We start from the raw sequence: 23,008 nt of genomic DNA on the forward strand, positions 1-23,008 counted from the left end.
GACCCATTCTAATGAATGGGTCTGCTCACACGTCAGTGATTTGTCACTGCACGTGTCTCCGTGCAGCGTACCCGCGTGTGCGTGATTGCTGCACGAAGACATGTCCATTTTTTTCTGGCATCACTGATGTTCCACGGACCACGCAGTGGTGTGGTCCGTAAAACACGTGCCAGAAAAAAACGTGCTTTTAAAATAATAAACATTTTAACTCACCCGGCGTCCAGCGATGTCCTCTGCAGCCCGTTCTCCCTGCTCCTTCTGTGCCGGCTGATTACTGTCGCGCATATTCATTATGCGCGACACAGCCGACCTGGAAGCAGCTCCTACAGGGGTCACCGCCGGCCGGATGCTGCGTCGCGGGAGGATTCAGCGCCATGGACAGCGGGAGCAGGCGCAGGTGCAGGTGAGTGAATCTCTAAGTGCAATCACGGGCCACGGAGAACGGAGCCCGGATTGCACTTAGACAACCCATGTGTGCTGTGATTTTCGGCACACGCAGGGACATGTGCGTGTTTTACACGCCAGTGAAAAACGTCTGTGTTTTTCACTGACGTGTGAAACGGGCCTAACATTGTGTTCGATTTTTTTTTTAACTTATTTATTTGAAATAAATATTAAAAATGGGATAATGGTACACATACAGTGGCTGGTGCCGATGTTGTGTTATAGCAAGATGCATGCCACTACACGGGGAGGAGGTATAGTTCAGGGGGAATTGTGGTGACACGGGGACAGTATAGTATAACGACATTTGTGGCAGATGTTATGTGTGTTGTCAATTCACAAGGAGGAAGGCGATTCCTGTAAAGGGGGGGACAGTCATCAGACTACCAGGTTTGCCAGGGTGTCACAATTTCACTGTCTGAACTTGGCTGCAGTTCAACTGGTTTTTGTTTCAGTAATAATGATACAAAAATGAAACCAACTTTGTTTTTTATAAACAAACGTTAGAAAAAAAACCCAATAACAATTTGCAATTTTGAAATGCAATTTTAATATAATTTGTAAGAATTTTTAGTAAAATTTAGACTATAAACACATAAAATAACCTAATATACATTAGCAGACATGGATTAAAATGTTACACAAAATATACAATCTCAGACACGGATTACAATCTAAGTACATCAAACCATTGTATCCTGCCACTCAAACGACCAATATCCGACACAAAATAGGACGCAAACTCGTCACGAATACGCAAGACTTCAGTGGTGGTACGGAAGGAAACGTTGCTGTATTGTGTTAGAGTACAGTTTGTCATTTCTTCTTCCAGTGGAGGAACGCCATTTGACAACAAAAAGTTATGTAATATGACACAGGCTTTGATTATTTCGTCAACAGTCTCTACTTTCACATTTATTGCAGTTGTCAAGATCCTCCAGCGAGCAGTTAAAATCCCGAAAGCACATTCGACCATGCGCCTTGCGCATCTTAGGCGATAATTAAATATTTTTTTCTCATGTGTTAGCCCACGACTTGAGTATGGTTTTAATAAGTTTTGGGACAATTGAAAGGCCTCATCCCCCAAATATACAAAGGGGAGTGGTGGTCCATCACTTTCTGTTTTGGTTGCGGGAAAGCAAAATGTCCTCCGTAAAGATTTCTTCCAATTGCCGAATTTTTTAAAACTTGGGAATCATTTGCTCGGCCAAATGCCCCAATGTCCACGGCCAAAAACTTATACTGTGCATCGGCAATTGCCATTAGCACAACAGAAATTTTTTTTTATAATTGTAGTATTCAGATCCAGTGTTTTGTGGCTTAAGAATCCTGACATGCTTGCCGTCCACGGCACCGCAGCAATTAGGGAAGTTGCATATTTGGTAGAATTTTCAGCTGCATCCATTCATTGCTGCTCGGTGGGGTGAGGAATATATTCGTCTTTTAAACATTCCCACAAAGCCTGGCATGTGGAGTTGACGATTCCAGAAATTGTAGAAATCCCCACTCGGAATTGAAAGTGTAAGGAGGAGTAAGATTCTCCAGTAGCAAGAAATCTGTAAAAGATCAAAAGAAAAATTAATCAATCATACTTGGAAAAAAATTAGATTACATTTTGTGTACAACATGCTTACCTCAAAGTAATGAGTAGACGCTCGGCAGGACTAATAGCCTTACGGAAAAAAGTATCTTTCCGCTTGATAAAAGGATCCACCCGCTCCAATAGACGATTAAAGGTTTCCTCAGGCATGCGCACATAGTTGACAAATTTTTCAGGGTGCCTTCTCAATTCAAGGCAAAGAGTGTAAAAGACACCATGGAAAATCCTGCTTTCATTAATGGAGTGAACCCAGTAGCGACGCCTTCTCTGTTGACGACGACGTTGCCGTTGAGCTTCTGAAAATCGATACGCCAAGACATTTGCCTGGTATGAATATTCGATATAAGCTTCAGCGATCTTCCCCGTTATGACATCCATTTCTCTAGTTTGCTGGGCTGTCTGAGATAGATTGTGCCTCCTCTCATATATATATATACACTTGAAAATGTAAATTTCATGAGGAACGCCCCCTAATTATCCAATTAGCAAAGAAACGGATTCCGACTGATTCTGTTTTTTTGACGGATAACGGAAGCATAACGGATGTAACGGACGTAACGGATCCGTTATTTTACTGGAATCCATTAACGGATTCCAGTAAAATAACGCGTCAAAGGTTCCGTTGGAGATCCGTTGTTTGACGGATGCGTCGTTTTAACGCACCTACAGTTTTGACGGAGTCCTGCAAACGCAAGTGTGAAACTAGCCTTAAGCTGCAATTTACCACAGGTGGCGTCACGAATATATATTATAAACTTTAACATCACCATCTCCCCCATCCATACCGCCACTTTAATTGACTCTACCAGGGTCACGGAGTCAGGCCCCGCCACTGCTGACTAACCTGGACTAGTCCAGCCCAACACCGAGTCACCTAAGGCCATGTGGTGGGCGAGTCATGGGCATCTGGCATAGACTTGGGCGAACAGGTCAACATGGATCCCCAGACGACAAGCTTTGTCCAACAGTAGTTGAAACTGTTAATACTATAGGGTCCCTGTGGGTGGGATGCCACCATACCTCCCAACCATCCCGGATTCAATGGGACTGTCCCGATTTGAGAGTTCTCTCATGCAGTCCCGCTGTTCACACTGTTGTCCTCCCCGCAGTGCAGTGAATAACTTAACTCAGTTAAGTACATAAATTAAATTGTCATCTGCTCTGGTTCTCCAGGACAGCCAGGACTCAAACTCATGAACTCAGTGTCCATAGGCAGCAGCTCTACCATTGAGCATTGGTAATCTCAATCTCAATGTCAGTGCGTTTCTTGATTGAAAGACATTGGAAAATTTGGTAATCTTGACCTGTACTGCAGCCAGAGAAACCAGAAGCAACTACATAGATAGATAGATAGATAGATAGATAGATAGATAGATAGATAGATAAATAGATAGATAGATAAAAGATACATAGATAGATGGATGATAGATAGAGGGATAGATGATAGATAGATAATAGATAGATAGATAGATAGATAGAGGGATAAATGGATAATTAATAGATAGATAAATAGAGGGATAGATAAATAGATAGATAGATAGATAATAGATAGATCGATAGATAGATAATAGATAGATAATAGAAAGATATCATAGATGGATAGATAGTTAGATTAATAGATAAATAATAGATAGCTCTATGTAGGTGAAGGTAAGTGTCAGCCTTTTTTGTTCTTATAAAACTACTGTATAAAATTGAGAAAAAAATACAAATATATATATATATATATATATATATATATATATATATATATATATATAAGTCGTAAATAACAAACATCATAAGTCAGCAAATAATATGGACATATTTGCTGTCTCTGTAATCGTAACAACCCGAACAACACAGCGATCAGATTATTTATGGATGGGGATCGGTAAATGGAGTAAAAAATGGCGCAATTGATTATTTTTCTCTATTAAACCCATAGAAAATGTAATTAAAATGTATCGCTGAGGCTGTGTTCACACGTACTGTAAATGCTGCATTTTCTCTGCAGGTGTCTGCACCAAGAGCGCGATAACAATCTTCTCTGATTATTGCGTGTTTGCGGTATTTTTTATGCATTGTCCCTCTTATTTGATACGTTTGTTGCAGATGTGAGTCCTGAAGCTTATACAAAAAAACCCACCAAAACTGCACAGTTCAGTGGCGTCTTTAGATGCAAAAGGGACGTAGATTTTATGACATCTCATCCACTTTGCTTGGACATTTAGTCCGTGTTCACATGTAGTGTAAAAGCCGGGTTTTTCTACTGCTTTTTGGCACATAAATTATGCTGTTTTTAATTGTCCAAGCAAAGTGGATGTGATTCCACGAGAAGACGCCGCCGAACTCTGCGGTTTTGGTGCTTTTTTTCTCTAGAGGTTTCTACAGTTAGGTCCAGAAATATTTGGACAGTGACACAAGTTTTGTTATTTTAGCTGTTTACAAAAACATGTTCAGAAATACAATTATATATATAATATGGGCTGAAAGTGCACACTCCCAGCTGCAATATGAGAGTTTTTACATCCAAATCGGAGAAAGGCTTTAGGAATCATAGCTCTGTAATGCATAGCCTCCTCTTTTTCAAGGGACCAAAAGTAATTGGACAAGGGACTCTAAGGGCTGCAATTAACTCTGAAGGCGTCTCCCTCGTTAACCTGTAATCAATTAAGTAGTTAAAAGGTCTGGGGTTGATTACAGGTGTGTGGTTTTGCATTTGGAAGCTGTTGCTGTGACCAGACAACATGCGGTCTAAGGAACTCTCAATTGAGGTGAAGCAGAACATCCTGAGGCTGAAAAAAAAGAAAAAATCCATCAGAGAGATAGCAGACATGCTTGGAGTAGCAAAATCAACAGTCGGATACATTCTGAGAAAAAAGGAATTGACTGGTGAGCTTGGGAACTCAAAAAGGCCTGGGCGTCCACGGATGACAACAGTGGTGGATGATCGCCGCATACTTTCTTTGGTGAAGAAGAACCCGTTCACAACATCAACTGAAGTCCAGAACACTCTCAGTGAAGTAGGTGTATCTGTCTCTAAGTCAACAGTAAAGAGAAGACTCCATGAAAGTAAATACAAAGGGTTCACATCTAGATGCAAACCATTCATCAATTCCAAAAATAGACAGGCCAGAGTTAAATTTGCTGAAAAACACCTCATGAAGCCAGCTCAGTTCTGGAAAAGTATTCTATGGACAGATGAGACAAAGATCAACCTGTACCAGAATGATGGAAAGAAAAAAGTTTGGAGAAGAAAGGGAACGGCACATGATCCAAGGCACACCACATCCTCTGTAAAACATGGTGGAGGCAACGTGATGGCATGGGCATGCATGGCTTTCAATGGCACTGGGTCACTTGTGTTTATTGATGACATAACAGCAGACAAGAGTAGCCGGATGAATTCTGAAGTGTACCGGGATATACTTTCAGCCCAGATTCAGTCAAATGCCGCAAAGTTGATCGGACGGCGCTTCATAGTACAGATGGACAATGACCCCAAGCATACAGCCAAAGCTACCCAGGAGTTCATGAGTGCAAAAAAGTGGAACATTCTGCAATGACCAAGTCAATCACCAGATCTTAACCCAATTGAGCATGCATTTCACTTGCTCAAATCCAGACTTAAGACGGAAAGACCCACAAACAAGCAAGACCTGAAGGCTGCGGCTGTAAAGGCCTGGCAAAGCATTAAGAAGGAGGAAACCCAGCGTTTGGTGATGTCCATGGGTTCCAGACTTAAGGCAGTGATTTCCTCCAAAGGATTCGCAACAAAATATTGAAAATAAAAATATTTTGTTTGGGTTTGGTTTATTTGTCCAATTACTTTTGACCTCCTAAAATGTGGAGTGTTTGTAAAGAAATGTGTACAATTCCTACAATTTATATCAGATATTTTTGTTCAAACCTTCAAATTAAACGTTACAATCTGCACTTGAATTCTGTTGTAGAGGTTTCATTTCAAATCCAATGTGGTGGCATGCAGAGCCCAACTCGCGAAAATTGTGTCACTGTCCAAATATTTCTGGACCTAACTGTATATGGAACTTAAAAAAACTGCATGGAAAAAACTGCAGATACTTTTATACAGTAAGTGCAGAATCCAAGCTTTTCTGTACTATAAAAAACACTTAAAAACGCAGATTCACATCTGCACCAAAAGCGCATTAAATAATGGAGAAAAGGCAGAAAAAAGCAGCAAAAATGGAGTAATCAGATAAGATTGTTATTGTGTAGTTTGGTGCAGACAGCGGCAGAAACAAAAAACACCTAATTTATGCAATGTGTGAACACAGGCTTATAGGCACAAACTTTTTAAAACATAATGACAACCAAAAACATCCAATGACCCTGATCAAAAGTTCACATACCCCAGTTAATACCGTGTATTGCCCCCTCTAGCATTAATGACAGCTTGAAGTCTTTTGTGGTAGTTGTGGATGAGGCTCTTTATTTTCTCAGATGGTAAAGCTGCCCATTCTTTCTGGTAAAAAACCTCCAGTTCCTGTAAATTCCTGGTCTTTCTTGCATGAACTGCGTGATTCAATTCTCCCCAGAGTGGCTTATTGATATTGAGGTCAGGAGACTGAGATGGCCACTCCAGAACCTTCACTTTGGTCTGCTGTAGCCAATGACAGGTGGACTAAGCCTTGTGTTTTGGAGCATTATCATGTTGAAACGCCCAAGTATGTCCCATGCAAGCTTCCGGGCTGATGAGTACAAAATATAGTCTTCAGTATTTGCTGATAACGTGCTGCATTCATCTTTCCTTCAACTTTGACCAAATTTTCTGTGCCTTTGTAGCTTACACAGCCCCACAGCATCAGCGATCCACCTCCATGCTTTATAATAGGAATGGTGTTTCTTTCATCAAAGGCTTGTTGACACCTCTCCAAATGTAACGTTTATGGTTGTTGTGGTCAATAAGTTCAATTTTGGTCTCATCACTCCACATTACCGTGTTCCAGAAATTTGGAGGCTTGTCTCTGTGATATTTCGAATATTGTAGGCGAGATACTTTGTGGCATTTTCACAGTAATGGCTTTCTTCTGGCGACTTGACCATGCAACCCATTTTTCTTCAAGTGCCTCCTTATTATGCATCTTGAAACTGCCACACTGCTAGTTTTTAGTGAGTCCTGCATTTCAGCTGATGGTATTTGTGGGTTTTTCTTTGCATCCCGAACAATTTTCCTGGCAGTTGTGGCCGAAATTTTTGTTGGGCTACCTAATCATGGTTTGGTTTTTACAGTGCCCCTGATTTTTCATTTGTTAATCACAGTTTGAACACTGCTGACTGGCATTATCAATTCATTGGATATCTTTTTGTATCCCTTTCCTGTTTTATACAGTTCAACTATCTTTTCCTGTAGATCAATTAACAAATATTTTGCCTTCCCCATGACTCACAATCCAGAAACCTCAGTGACTGGATGAAAGATGCAAGAGTCTATCTTGATCCCTGAACTCACTCAGCTTTTATGCACGCACACTAATTACAAGCAAACAGGTCACATGTGAGGATGTTACCTTTATGAGCCATTCAAACCCATTTGTGTCAACTTCTGTGCATGTTATCAGGCCAAAATCACCAGGGTATGGCGACTTTTGATCGGGGTCATTTGGATGTTTTTGGTTGTCAATATGATTTAAAAAGAAAAAGCACAGTAGCTTGACAATAAATGGCTTCACCCAACCCCTAACCATGAGTGAAAAAAATATTTTGAATTAGCATTCATATTCTCTGTAAATAGGCCAAGAAAGCAAAAAAAATCTGGCGGGGTATGTAAACTTTTGAGCACAACTGTATTTAATAATGTTGAAAAAGGAGCTGGTATATTGTGAGAGGCAAGATGGCGAATATATTACTTGCTACTACATGTTTGAATTTTTGAATTTACCCGAACATAAAAGAGAATTTGATTTTGGACTGTGTTCTTTATTGTGGGTATGAAGACCTGTGGTACCGCACAATGTGCAGTCATGTGTGTCTCCCTCCTCTCTTCTCCTTGGTTGTCCAAAGAACTCTGACCTCTGCAGCCAGCGTTGTCACATGGGAATTTTTTGACCAAATCTTCAACTATGGCCTTCTGGTATTAGATCATTTTAGTATCCCTCACGCAGTTAAGAGAGATGGAAACTTTCCTTGTAGGGTGGGTCGAGAAGGGTGCACAACCAGTAATCAGTGTTGACCAAAATGCATATAATGAGAAGGTCACTGAAAAATCAGCAGGACATTGAGTCTGCCATGTGTGCCAGACTTTCAATAGGCCCACTGTTGTCCTCCCACCAGGAGGATGACTCTTCATCTCCAACTGCTCCTCCTCAGGCCATCCACGCTGAACAGGCAAGAAGCTGGTGTTGGTAGAACCCTTTGTAGCACAGGCAACTATCTCCCGTTCCTCCTCCTCCTTCTTCTCAGCCTCCTCTTCATTATCACTCAATCTGTGCTGAGAAGAGGAGATGAGGCTGGGTAGTATTACCCTGTGTACTTTCTTTCTTCATCTCCACCTAATTCACATGCAAAGCTTCCTTTTTAATTGTGCGCAGCAAGCGTTTCAGTAGACACAGAAGTGGGATGGTTACGCTGATTATGGTGTCATCGTCAATCACCATCTTGGTTGAGTCTTTAAAGTTTAGGAGAATCTCAAAGACTTCACTCCCGTCGGGTAAATTACCAGGATGCTTGAAACTCCTTCCCGGCCTAGGGTCCACGTACCCCGTCGTGCCATGGCCCCTGCCCGGTGATGGCTCAAGGCCGCCGGCTGCCCTCCTCGGCAATCCGTGCCCCTTGACACGATCCCCCTGCGACCGGGGTTCCAGCTCCTACCAGGTCTAGACCAACGTCTGCCACCTTGGAAACTTCAGGAGCCCTGCTCCTCGCCAGTGACCTCTCACCCACAGAGAGTCACGCTCTACCTCCTACTGCTATTTTCACTTCACTCTTCTTCTCCTTTCACTTTTTCACTTTCCCTTCCAACCCCCCAAGTGGGCAGCCCTATTCCCTTCAGGCCCCCCAATGGTGTGTCTGGTGGGTGTGGTGTAAAGTGTTCCTAGGGTTTTGACTGGCTCTGATCTTAGCAACACCAAAGGACAAGGATCCGTAACCAAGGAGGAAGCGGATACTGTGCTGAAGGGCAGATTGCACAATACCCTGTGACGACCTGATAGGCCAGGGCATCACATTAACAGGTCGGCTTGAAGTTCTTTCCTGTCCTAGGGTCCTGTACCCCATCGGTGCGTAGTTCCGGGAGTACTAGACCGTACTCCACCGGCAACCACCTCTCCTGGGTACTAGGTCACCGTCCACCTGAGTCAGGACATTGCTCAGTCACATCTTCCCACACTACTGTCAACTCACACTCTGACTACTCTCCACAGTCTGCCCCTCCTACATGTAAACTAGTGGACTGGAGTGGCTCCACCTCTAGGCGGCCATCCATTGATCCCACCCTAGATAAGTACCATTGTATGGGGGATTTGTGTCGCCCTGGGCAAGCCAGGGGTCACAGGTCACAACACCACCACACCCCACATCCCAGGTAAGCACACCTAAGCTGAACCAAAAATCCTTGTTGCCTTCCTCCAAGAGTCTGATGATGCACACCAGGGGGTGGGCCAGGCGGTTGGCTCCGCCCACCAAGGAGCTCACAGCTCTGGAGGCAGGAAGTTACCAGGCAGATAGCCCCGGGCAGGGGAAGAGTGAAGTCTAGCTGAGGGCTAGAAAGGAGTAAACAACAGAGAAGTGAAAGTAAGAGAAGTGGAAAAGGAGGAAAGCAAGAAGTGGTGACAGAGCAGAGAGTGTGCCAAGCCTGAGAGCCCAGCTTTGTGTAGGGCCAGAACAGCAAGGTCAGCGACGGCGGTGACTGTCCGGAGGGGGACCGTTTGGAAGTTCCTGGAAGGACCCCGTTGGCTGTGTGCCCGGTGGTCTGGAGCAGTGTTCCGAAGGACAGTCAGCACCAGGGCAGGGGCCTCTCGGACCCCGGCAAGGCTAGGAGTCGCCCAATTTGCCGAATCCGTCAGTGAAGGGGACGTAGATTCCCCCAACAACCAAGTCCCGATTGAAGGCAACAGTCCAACCCGTACAGCAGAGGCACCGCCACCGCCAGGGCACCAGTCTCTGAGGGCCAGCGCCTGCGGGCAAAGTGTAGTGCTCCTCCGGCCCAGCTTGAAGCCGGGGAGCGGGTTACCGGTGGGGACCCATCGCAACCATCCGTACATACAGGTGCAAGGAAGAGGGACATCACCGTCACCTGCCGGGGAAGCAAAGCAGCCGTCTGTGGGACCGTCCTACCAGCCGTTTGGTTTACCGTACAAACTGTGTCCAAGTCTCAGGCTGAGTGAGTACCACAGTGCCGCAAGGCACAGCGCTGCCCCCGCGTCCCTGCGCCCACCAAGCCCTGCACCTCCCAAGCCATCACCGGGCCCCGGGATCACCAACCCCTACCCACGGAGGGGCAACACAACACCTGGCTGCTCCCCATCACCATCCCCGGGATCCCCGCATTAAGCAGCGGTGGTGCTACACATCACCACCACCGTGGGTGGCGTCACGGACATTATCCCAACATCCCAAACCCCCCTTTCACTCACGGGCGAGGAGTGCCGCTCGAGAAACCCCGGGATCCGGCCCACCGCTCGAGCCACCACTGAGCAGCTGCCGGACCCGAGCAGAAGGGGTGAGCGCGGTGTGCTGACACCCTCCTCCCCGCCCGCGACAACTTGGCGTCACGAACAGGATCTTACCGCTCTGCCGTCTGGTAGAGGTGCGCCTTGTTACCGCCGGAGGTATCCGGCAGAAAAATTTCAGAAGCCGCCATCTTTAGCGCGAAAAGTTCCCGCTCGAGCGTCTTCTCGAGCAGTAGAGGCGCGAAGGCCAAAACCCCGCCCCGAGAGAGGAGGGGCCGGAAAGAGCTAAGGGGGACGGAAACAAGATGTCTGCGCCCGACGGAGCCGCTGGAGGAGCGGTGGTCGCAGCCGCAGCGACACCCGCGGATGGGAATGGGCCTGCCCAGGTCCCGGCCGTACCGGCGGGAGGTGCCGCGGCCCCCGCGCTTGCTCAGGTCATGCCGTTTTCCTTGCCCTATGCGCCCGGAGCTGCCTGGCTACCGCAGTATGACGGGAAACCGGATGCCTTACAGGCCTTCCGGAAAAAGCTTAACCCGTTGCTAGAGCTGTACCCCCTGACTGATAAGCAACGTGCAGCGATAGTGCTAGGCCAGTTAACCGGTGCGGCGGAGCAGGAAGCGGAGACCTGGGCCGAGGGGGACCGGCTCTCTGTAGCCACCATCTTCGAGAAGCTACAGACTGCCTTCGAGACCCGGACTGAAGCTGAGCTGAGGATGCAGTTTTACCAGTGCCGGCAACGAGCTGGGGATAGCATTCGGGACTATGCTCTACGTCTGCAGACCGCCCTCCGCACGCTGAAGCGGGTGAACTCTATTAATGAAGCGGATAGCAATAAGATGTTAGTGGAGCAATTTGCGCAGGGGATGAGGTCCCCTGAGGATCGTAAACAACTCCGGCTGTGGGCCCTGGAACACCCTGATGTGGACTTTGCTGTGTTAAAGGAGCGGGCTATCAAAGCACTACAGCCCCCAGCTGCTGAAGTTCTGGAACCCGTCCCGTGGCCCGTCGAGACAGCTCCCGTTGTGGCGGCCCCAGCCAAACCAACCTCCTTAATACCTGCAGCCTCGAGCAGCACAGTGGAAGAACTGGCAGCCCAGGTCCGTCGCCTGGACGGAGACCTTGCCAAGATCCTTGCTGCGCTACAACCTCTGACCAGATCTCAGCCTCCAGCACAGATACAGCTTGCTGACAATCCCGAAGATGTTCCCTGGATGCAGCGGAGAAGCGCTAACAACCCGCGGAGCAGACCTCCAATCTGCTACAAGTGCCGTAAGCCGGGCCATTATTACCGACAGTGCCCGTTAAACGAGCAACCCCTGGGGCCCCGGGCCAATCCTCAGGAGTAGAACACCGTGGCCCCCCGGACTGGCGAGACCGATATGTCGGGGCCCGCCCCATCATCCCCTTGGCTGTGGACGGCATACCAGTGATGGCTCTCTTGGACACTGGATCACAGGTAACTACCATACCGTACACGTTGTATCAGCGATATTGGGCCACAGACGAGCTGGCACCTCCAGACAATAGTATAAATTTGATTGCCGCTAATGGACTTCCATTGACCCAGGTGGGGTATAAACAGGTGGCTATGACAGTGGGGCAAGCTGAACTGCAACACCAGGGTATGATTGTGATCATGAATGAACCTAGTGATCATAACCCGAAAATAGTGCTGGGAACCAATGTGATGGAACACTGCATGGCTGATGTGTTGAACCTATTGCAACAGCTAGCCGCCACGGCGGCGGGGAGCCGGCAGAGGGCTGTGCAGCGTGAGATCCGCGCCCTGATGTACCGCCAGCATGTAAGCTCAACCGGAGGGGAGATTGGTGGAGTGCGAGTGATGGATGTTGCTCCATTGACTGTGCCCCCTAGGAGTGAGATGATGATCTGGTGTAGGGCAGCAGTAGGGCCTCAGGGGCGTGACTACCCTGCGATGATGGAGCCCATGCCTTCCGAGAACTGGCCCACTGTAGTAGCCGCCCGAGGGGTGGTAGATGTGAAGAAAGGGAGAGTGCCTGTGAGAGTGTTGAACTGTGGGGAGGAAGAAGTCAGGCTCCCCCGGTATGCCACCATTGCCAAGCTGCTCACCCTGGACCCTCACACTATCCAGGAAGCCAGTCCATCCACACTCCCACCTACCACCAGCACTTCCCCACCCCAGGGGGACACCAAGGAGTGACACCAACAGCTACATGTGGGCACTGATGATACCCCTACACATCACAGGGCAGGGGTACACCGGGTGGTGCAGGAGTACGAACAGGTTTTCAGTAAGCACCCCCTAGACTTTGGGCAGATCAAGGGGGTCCAACACCACATTCCCACGGGTGAACATCCCCCTATCAAAGAGAGGTATAGACCTATTCCCCCTGCACATTACCAGTGTGCCAAAGATATGTTGAAGAATATGAAAGAGGCAGGGGTTATTCGGGACAGTTGTAGTCCCTGGGCCGCTCCGTTGGTACTGATCAAGAAGAAGGATGGTACCATGCGGATGTGTGTGGACTACCGGAAGATCAACCAGATAACCCATAAAGATGCCTATCCATTGCCTCGTATTGAAGAATCTTTGGCTGCACTAAGAACTGCAAACTACTTCTCGACCCTTGACCTCACCAGCGGATACTGGCAAGTGGCCGTGGCCCCAGAGGACCGGGAGAAGACCGCCTTCACCACCCCGATGGGGCTCTGCGAATTCAATAGCATGCCGTTTGGGCTGTGCAATGCCCCCGGGACCTTCCAACGGCTGATGGAGTGCTGTCTGGGACATTTAAACTTCGAGACCGTCCTGCTGTATTTGGATGATGTGATTGTTTATTCCCAGACGTATGAAGCCCATCTGGAACACCTGGCCGAGGTGTTCGCGTCCCTTGCCAAGTACGGGATGAAGTTGAAGCCCTCAAAATGCCACCTGCTGAAACCCAGGGTGCAATATCTAGGGCACGTGGTGAGTGCGGATGGTGTCGCCCCCGACCCTGAGAAGATCACTGCCATCCAAAGCTGGCCGAGGCCCACTACAGTGAGAGAAGTAAGGCAGTTTCTGGGTCTGGTGGGGTACTATCGGCGCTTTATAAAGGGGTACACGAAGATGGCCGCCCCCATGCAAGATCTCCTCGTGGGACAGACCAAAGGTGGTAAACCCGTCGGAGCCCCACTGTCGTGGGAGGACAAGCATGAGGAGTCCTTTTGCCAGCTGAAGGCGGCCCTGACCGGAGAGGAGGTCCTGGCGTACCCTGACTACGGGCGCCCATTCATCCTCCACACGGACGCCAGTAACGTGGGGCTAGGAGCGGTCCTCTCCCAGGTCCAGGATGGAAAGGAGAAGGTGATTGCCTACGCCAGCCGAAAACTCCGGCCGACCGAAAGGAACCCTGAGAACTATAGCTCTTTCAAGCTCGAGCTACTGGCGTTGGTGTGGGCTATCACGGAGCGGTTCCGGCACTATTTGGCGGCAAAGTTCACCGCATTCACGGACAACAATCCGCTGACTCACCTGAACACGGCCAAGTTGGGCGCGCTGGAGCAGCGGTGGGTAGCCCGGTTAGCCAACTATGATTTCACCATAAAGTACCGAGCTGGTCGTGTCAACATCAATGCAGATGCACTCTCCCGGATGCCCCATTTGTCAGAAGAGGGGTGTGAGGATGACGACCTCGAGGAGATTGAGTTGCCTGCGTTTCACCAGCCGCCTACTGAGAGGGTACAAGTATGTCAGCAAAGGGTAGATCTGGACCCGCGGCCCAGTCAAGAGTGGCAGAACGCCCAGGACCAAGCGCCGGCTGTCCGCCTTGTCAAGACTCTGGTGGAACAGGGCGCCATGGGAATGGACCCTAGCGCTCCAGCCGAAGCCCAACGCTTGTGGAAAGAACGAATACGGCTCTACCTACACCAAGGGAGGCTGTGCCGTGAGCTGATCAACCCAAAAACCCATGAGAAAATATGCCAGTTGATCGTTCCTCAAGCTGAGGTCGCTACTGTCCTGCGGGCATACCATGATGGTGCTGGCCACTTCGGGTGGAAAAAGCTGGAGATGCTGTTGAGGGAGCGGTTCTATTGGAGTGGGATGCAGGAATCAGTGGAAGCCTGGTGCCGAGAGTGCGGTCCTTGTACACTGAGGAGAAAGGACGAGACTAGCCAGAGGGCACCATTACATCCCATCGTTACCCATCAGCCGCTGGAGCTGGTCGCCCTGGACCATGTCAAGCTCACCCCTAGCCGAAGTGGGTACACCTATGCATTGACCATGGTAGACCACTATTCAAGATTTATGGTGGTCGTCCCCGTTAAGGACCTAACTGGTCGAACCGCTGCTCGAGCGTTCCAGGCTTATTTCTGCCGACCCCACGGGTACCCCGAGAAGGTGCTGACAGACCAAGGCCCGGCCTTTGAAGCAGAAGTGTTTCACGAATTCTGCCAGTTGTACGGCTGCAAGAAGATTCGGACCACCCCGTACCACGCCCAAACCAACGGCATGTGCGAGAAAATGAACCACTTGGTCCTGGGACTCCTCAAGACGCTGCCGCTGGAAGAACGGAACATGTGGCCGGAAAAGTTGCCCGACTTGGTCGACATGTACAATAATATCCCGTCCAGCTCGACGAAGTGCACCCCAGCGTATCTGATGAGGACTCGGCCTGGCCGCCTGCCGGTGGATCTGGAGATGGGGTTGGAGGCCCCGGAAGCACTCCCTTCAACGGCAGAGTGGGAAAGTCGGAGGAGGGCACAGTACCGGCAAATCCAGGAGTATGTAGAGAAAAACCTCAGTCGAAGTCGAGAACAGCAAGAGCACCGGTTCAATCAGAAGGCGCCCGCAGGTCCTTTCCAGCCAGGAGATGTGGTGCTGAAACGAAAGAGAAAAGCCCACAAGCTGGATGATCAGTGGGAGCAAGTCCCTTACGTCATACAACCCACAGAATGGGGAGATGGGAAGACCTACCAGATCAGTCGTGACCAAGGGGGCACCCTGGCCACAGTTTCCCGGGACCATCTAAAAAAATGCCCCCCAGCGTTGAAGGCAGAGGCTGAAGTACCGGTTCCTCCACCAGTGGAGAAGGCAGCAGAGGTAATCCACACTGTAATGGGTGACTTCCCAGCAAACTGGCCTACACAGAACGGCGCGGTGATCCTTCCAGTGATACTGTTCCCACAACCCGTGGATGAAGAAGTAGTGGAAGCGGTTAACCGTGAGCCAGAACCAGTGCCAGTGCCCAGGGATGAACCTGTACCCAGCCCCCCCTACGCCTCCGCCTGCTCCACACTATAGCAGGGAGGAGGAACCGATTGTTCCCTCTACCCCACTGTCTAGCAACACTGACACCGGGCCCCGAAGGTCCACCCGTTCCAACCTAGGTAGACCCCCACTTAGGTACAGGGAGACCGTTCTATGAGTAAAAGGGGTCCGCAAATGTGAAGGAGTGGTTGTTTGTTTGAAAAGTTTGAAAGTTTTGAAAAATGAAAAAGATGATTATCCGAGTTTTCACCTGATTCACCGTGTGATTTGCAACCGGCCGGAGCCGGCACCGTTGTCCCCGTGGGGACCGTTTAAAAAAATGCATGGGAACTATCCATGGACAAGCCCGTGAACTTTGCAGGGCAACCACAAACGTTAGTGGCTTGTAAATATGTTGGGTACCGTTACCGTTTCCGCAGGCCGCCTCCGGAGAGGCAGGTTGGAGGGAGGGCCCTGAGCAGAGCAGGCCAGGGCCCAGCCACCAAAGGAACCGGTGGCTACCCTCTGGAGGGAAGGACAGATCCCGCTCGGGTACCGTGTGCTGGACTGTGGGTCAAGGGGTGCTGCCTGGGTTTTAGGGGCAGCATCAGGGCCAGGTTACTTGGGTGGGAGAGAGCGGAAACCGTGACCGTATACCGTTGAAACGTTAAAAGTAAAATGTGCCTCCCGTCTTGGGAAGAAGTTATTAAAAATGTTATTTATGATGTTTAACCTTGTTACCCCTTTTTACAGAAAAATAAAACCGGTGTAGGACGGCAGCCCGCGGACGGTCTGCGTTTTGCTAAGGGGGAATGTGTCGCCCTGGGCAAGCCAGGGGTCACAGGTCACAACACCACCACACCCCACATCCCAGGTAGGCACACCTAAGCTGAACCAAAAATCCTTGTTGCCTTCCTCCAAGAGTCTGATGATGCACACCAGGGGGTGGACCAGGCGGTTGGCTCCGCCCACCAAGGAGCTCACAGCTCTGGAGGCAGGAAGTTACCAGGCAGATAGCCCCGGGCAGGGGAAGAGTGAAGTCTAGCTGAGGGCTGGAAAGGAGTAAACAACAGAGAAGTGAAAGTAAGAGAAGTGGAAAAGGAGGAAAGCAAGAAGTGGTGACAGAGCAGAGAGTGTGCCAAGCCTGAGAGCCCAGCTTTGTGTAGGGCCAGAACAGCAAGGTCAGCGACGGCGGTGACTGTCTGGAGGGGGACCGTTTGGAAGTTCCTGGAAGGACCCCGTTGGCTGTGTGCCCGGTGGTCTGGAGCAGTGTTCCGAAGGACAGTCAGCACCAGGGCAGGGGCCTCTCGGACCCCGGCAAGGCTAGGAGTCGCCCAATTTGCCGAATCCGTCAGTGAAGGGGACGTAGATTCCCCCAACAACCAAGTCCCGATTGAAGGCAACAGTCCAACCCGTACAGCAGAGGCACCGCCACCGCCAGGGCACCAGTCTCTGAGGGCCAGCGCCTGCGGGCAAAGTGTAGTGCTCCTCCGGCCCAGCTTGAAGCCGGGGAGCGGGTTACCGGTGGGGACCCATCGCAACCATCCGTACATACAGGTGCAAGGAAGAGGGACATCACCGTCACCTGCCGGGGAAGCAAAGCAGCCGTCTGTGGGACCGTCCTACCAGCCGTTTGGTTTACCGTACAAACTGTGTCCAAGTCTCAGGCTGAGTGAGTACCACAGTGCCGCAAGGCACAGCGCTGCCCCTGCGTCCCTGCGCCCACCAAGCCCTGCACCTCCCAAGCCATCACCGGGCCCCGGGATCACCAACCCCTACCCACGGAGGGGCAACACAACACCTGGCTGCTCCCCATCACCATCCCCGGGATCCCCGCATTAAGCAGCGGTGGTGCTACACATCACCACAACCGTGGGTGGCGTCACGGACATTATCCCAACATCCCAAACCCCCCTTTCACTCACGGGCGAGGAGTGCCGCTCGAGAAACCCCGGGATCCGGCCCACCGCTCGAGCCACCACTGAGCAGCTGCCGGACCCGAGCAGAAGGGGTGAGCGCGGTGTGCTGACACCCTCCTCCCCGCCCGCGACAGATTGTTGGGGGAAAAACTGGGATTACCTGTTTTTTTGTTGGTACCGGCACTGGGGTTCTGGGTCCCTAAGGGGGTAGGCCCTAGATCCTTGTGGGGATGCAGAACGTTGTAGCACCCTGATGGTTTGAGAGGCGCTACATGATGACTCTGTGGGTGATCATTTTAGAAAACAATGGCACTCTGATGAGGGTGAATGTTGGAGTAAGAGTCGCCGGATTCATTATGAGGTGCGCGCCTCTTAATAAAGCTGGCAAATCGGAATCTTATCTATCAAAATAGAAAATAAATTAATCTGATCGGTGAACGGAGATAACGAGGAAAAAAAAAATCAAAATGCCAGAATTACGTTGTTTGGGCCGTTGTCACTTTTCAATAAAATGCAAGAAGAAGCGATCAAAACATTGTATCTACCCAAAAATTGTATCAGTAAAAACGTCACAAAAAATGTCATCAATGAGCCCCAGATCCCAGAAATTGAAAACAATATGGGTCTCGGAAAATTGCATCAGAAGCAAATTTTTTTTTACATAGTTCCAAATTTTTAACACCACTTAAACGGGTATTCCCATCTCCAAAATCCTATCCCATTATGTAGTAGGTGTAATAATAATAATAATAATAATAATAATAATAATATCAGCAAATCCCTCCAATTAGAAATGTAGTATAGTTCTGATATAGCCATGACTCCTACCTCATGTGCAGGGCATTGCAGCTCAGGTATCTATGGTTACGGCTACACATATAGACACAGTTAATTGCTAGAGTTCACATAACCATGGATACCTAAGGTCCTGCAATGCCCTGAACATGAGGTAAGAGACATGGCGTTATCAGTGGCCCAAAGTGATGTAACCCTTTTAATAACAACCTTCTTTTGCGCCTCTTTCGGATTTTTTGCAGCTCCGGCCCCTCTCTGCATTGTTTTTTATTATTGTGATCATTTCTACTTGTTATTCAATTTGTAAAAGAAAATTTCGTTAATAAGAAACTGAACGAAAAAGAAGTCAGTACAAGAATCGTCAGTGCCTGCAGATCTGCTCGTCACCACCAGGTGGTGCTGTGTGATAGTAAATACATGGGACTGGTTGATTAGCCGGGAGCCAGACGCCGACCCACCTGACTAAATAAAGAGGCGTGGAAACAGGTCGTGATTATAATAAAGAGGCGTGGTATATTCTAGAGCAAGGCGGGATTTTTACGATCAGACACATAGTGTTGGGCGGGGAATAGGCGGAATGATTGCGCAATGTAGGCGGGGCTAGCAGTGTGATACACAGTACGGGGCGTGGCATAGGGTGTGTGATCGAAAAAGTGAGCGGGACGAGAGGTGCTAAGGGCGGGGTTTATACAGTGTGGGAGGGGTGAGCGGGACGGGGCGGGGCGCTGGCAGAGGTGAGCAGAGTTCCGGGCTACCTTGTCCTGTCAACACAGCAGAGTCTGGAGAAGCAGGCAGGATGCAGCCTCCGCCGAGGAAAGTGAGTACGAGCAGCCGGGGAGCAGAGACATTGTGGAACAGAGATATCTAGGGGAGCAGAGACGTCTGGGGGAGCAGAGGCATCTTGGGGAGCAGAGGCATCTTGGGGAGTAGAGGCATCTGAGGGAACAGAGACATCTGGGGGAGCAGAGACATCTGGGGAACAGAGATATCTAGGAGAGCAGAGACAGCAGAGACGTCTGGGGGAGCACAGGCATCTGAGGGAACAGATATCTAGGAGAGCAGAGACATCTGGGGAACAGAGATATCTAGGGGAGCAGAGACGTCTGAGGAACAGAGATATCTAGGAGAGCAGAGACATCTGAGGAACAGAGATATCTAGGAGAGCAGAGACATCTGGGGAACAGAGATATCTAGGGGAGCAGAGACGTCTGAGGAACAGAGATATCTAGGGGAGCAGAGACGTCTGAGGAACAGAGATATCTAGGGGAGCAGAGACGTCTGAGGAACAGAGATATCTAGGGGAGCAGAGACGTCTGAGGAACAGAGATATCTAGGGGAGCAGAGACGTCTGAGGAACAGAGATATCTAGGGGAGCAGAGACGTCTGAGGAACAGAGATATCTAGGGGAGCAGAGACGTCTGAGGAACAGAGATATCTAGGGGAGCAGAGACGTCTGAGGAACAGAGATATCTAGGGGAGCAGAGACGTCTGAGGAACAGAGATATCTAGGGGAGCAGAGACGTCTGAGGAACAGAGATATCTAGGGGAGCAGAGACGTCTGAGGAACAGAGATATCTAGGGGAGCAGAGACGTCTGAGGAACAGAGATATCTAGGGGAGCAGAGACGTCTGAGGAACAGAGATATCTAGGGGAGCAGAGACGTCTGAGGAACAGAGATATCTAGGGGAGCAGAGACGTCTGAGGAACAGAGATATCTAGGGGAGCAGAGACGTCTGAGGAACAGAGATATCTAGGGGAGCAGAGACGTCTGAGGAACAGAGATATCTAGGGGAGCAGAGACGTCTGAGGAACAGAGATATCTAGGGGAGCAGAGACGTCTGAGGAACAGAGATATCTAGGGGAGCAGAGACGTCTGAGGAACAGAGATATCTAGGGGAGCAGAGACGTCTGAGGAACAGAGATATCTAGGAGAGCAGAGACGTCTGGGGAACAGAGATATCTAGGGGAGCAGAGACGTCTGAGGAACAGAGATATCTAGGGGAGCAGAGACGTCTGAGGAACAGAGATATCTAGGGGAGCAGAGACGTCTGAGGAACAGAGATATCTAGGGGAGCAGAGACGTCTGAGGAACAGAGATATCTAGGGGAGCAGAGACGTCTGAGGAACAGAGATATCTAGGGGAGCAGAGACGTCTGAGGAACAGAGATATCTAGGGGAGCAGAGACGTCTGAGGAACAGAGATATCTAGGGGAGCAGAGACGTCTGAGGAACAGAGATATCTAGGGGAGCAGAGACGTCTGAGGAACAGAGATATCTAGGGGAGCAGAGACGTCTGAGGAACAGAGATATCTAGGGGAGCAGAGACGTCTGAGGAACAGAGATATCTAGGGGAGCAGAGACGTCTGAGGAACAGAGATATCTAGGGGAGCAGAGACGTCTGAGGAACAGAGATATCTAGGGGAGCAGAGACGTCTGAGGAACAGAGATATCTAGGGGAGCAGAGACGTCTGAGGAACAGAGATATCTAGGGGAGCAGAGACGTCTGAGGAACAGAGATATCTAGGGGAGCAGAGACGTCTGAGGAACAGAGATATCTAGGGGAGCAGAGACGTCTGAGGAACAGAGATATCTAGGGGAGCAGAGACGTCTGAGGAACAGAGATATCTAGGGGAGCAGAGACGTCTGAGGAACAGAGATATCTAGGGGAGCAGAGACGTCTGAGGAACAGAGATATCTAGGGGAGCAGAGACGTCTGAGGAACAGAGATATCTAGGGGAGCAGAGACGTCTGAGGAACAGAGATATCTAGGGGAGCAGAGACGTCTGAGGAACAGAGATATCTAGGGGAGCAGAGACGTCTGAGGAACAGAGATATCTAGGGGAGCAGAGACGTCTGAGGAACAGAGATATCTAGGGGAGCAGAGACGTCTGAGGAACAGAGATATCTAGGGGAGCAGAGACGTCTGAGGAACAGAGATATCTAGGGGAGCAGAGACGTCTGAGGAACAGAGATATCTAGGGGAGCAGAGACGTCTGGGGAACAGAGATGTCTAGGGGAGCAGAGACGTCTGGGGAACAGAGACGTCTGGGGAACAGAGACGTCTGAGGAACAGAGACGTCTGGGGGTGCAGAGACGTCTGGGGGTGCAGAGCCGTCTGGGGGTGCAGAGCCGTCTGGGGCAGGGGAGCTGTCACCTGTTACTGTAGGGACATGTGGAGTCGGCTGTACAGTCCTCCCTGCACACGATGCTGAAGTTGGTTTCTTATTCGTCCAGTTTCTTATTCGGGGCTGAAGTTGGTTTCTTATTCGTCAGTTTCTTATTCGGCAATTTAGTTTTTTCAGTTTTTTATGCATTTATCAACAAAAATGACACATGACAATAATAAAATACAATGCACTGATGAGCCCTAATATACATACACTCAAAACCAGCTGCGAAAATTATAAAACTGGCAAAAAAATGGGCATCAAAGTGGGCACCAAAGTATGTTAGTGAAAGGGTTAAATGGCTTTGGGCCACTGATCTAACACCACAATTACCTATATAGTGATGCCCCTAATCAAACTCAAGTGTCTCCAGCCTGGCCCAAAGGGGTTCTGGGCATCAAAACTGGCATCAAAGTGGGCACACAGCCAATTTTCACAGATTTGAATAAGTAACCAGTGTTTTTGAGGGGTTAAATGGCTTTGGGCCACTGATCTGACACCACATTTACATACCTAGTGATGCCACACATCAAATTCAGATCACTCCAGCCTGGCCCAAACAGGTTCTGGGCATCAGAACTGGCATCAAAGTGGGCAAAACCCCAGTTTTCACAGATTTGAATAAGTAACTGGTGTTTTTGAGGGGTTAAGTGGCTTTGGGCCACTGACCTCACACCACATTTACATACCTAGTGATGACACACATCAAATTCAGATCACTACAGCCTGGCCCAAACAGGTTCTGGGCATCAGAACTGGCATCAAAGTGGGCAAAACCCCAGTTTTCACAGATTTGAATAAGTAACCAGTGTTTTTGAGGGGTTAAATGGCTTTGGGCCACTGATTTCACACCACATTTACATACCTAGGGATGTCCCACATCAAAATCAGATCACTCCAGCCTGGCCCAAACAGGTTCTGGGCATCAGAACTGGCATCAAAGTGGGCAAATGGCCAGTTTTCACAGATTTGAATAAGTAACCAGTGTTTTTGAGGGGTTAAATGGCTTTGGGCCACTGATCTCACACCACATTTACATACCTAGTGATGCCACACATCAAATTCAGATCACTCCAGCCTGGCCCAAACAGGTTCTGGGCATCAGAACTGGCATCAACGTGGTAAAAATCCCAGTTTTCACAGATTTGAATAAGTAACTGGTGTTTTTGAGGGGTTAAATGGCTTTGGGCCACTGATCTCACACAACATTTACATACCTAGTGATGCCACACATCAAATTCAGATCACTCCAGCCTGGC

At 49.3% G+C, this 23,008-nt stretch overlaps 1 protein-coding gene across 1 annotated transcript in view; it reads left to right on the forward strand.

Annotated features, from left to right (window-relative positions):
- The first annotated feature begins 19,324 nt into the window (after positions 1–19,324).
- Positions 19,325–23,008, forward strand: part of FCHSD1 (FCH and double SH3 domains 1) — a 231,530-nt gene continuing 227,846 nt past the window's right edge. Inside the window, exon 1 of the mRNA XM_075344397.1 lies at positions 19,325–19,399. Within this exon, the coding sequence (XP_075200512.1) occupies positions 19,379–19,399 (21 nt within the window). The 5' untranslated portion in view covers positions 19,325–19,378. The remainder of the gene's footprint in view (positions 19,400–23,008) is intronic.

Source organism: Anomaloglossus baeobatrachus, chromosome 4, assembly GCF_048569485.1.
Source record: "Anomaloglossus baeobatrachus isolate aAnoBae1 chromosome 4, aAnoBae1.hap1, whole genome shotgun sequence".
Taxonomy (NCBI): Eukaryota; Metazoa; Chordata; class Amphibia; order Anura; family Aromobatidae; genus Anomaloglossus; species Anomaloglossus baeobatrachus.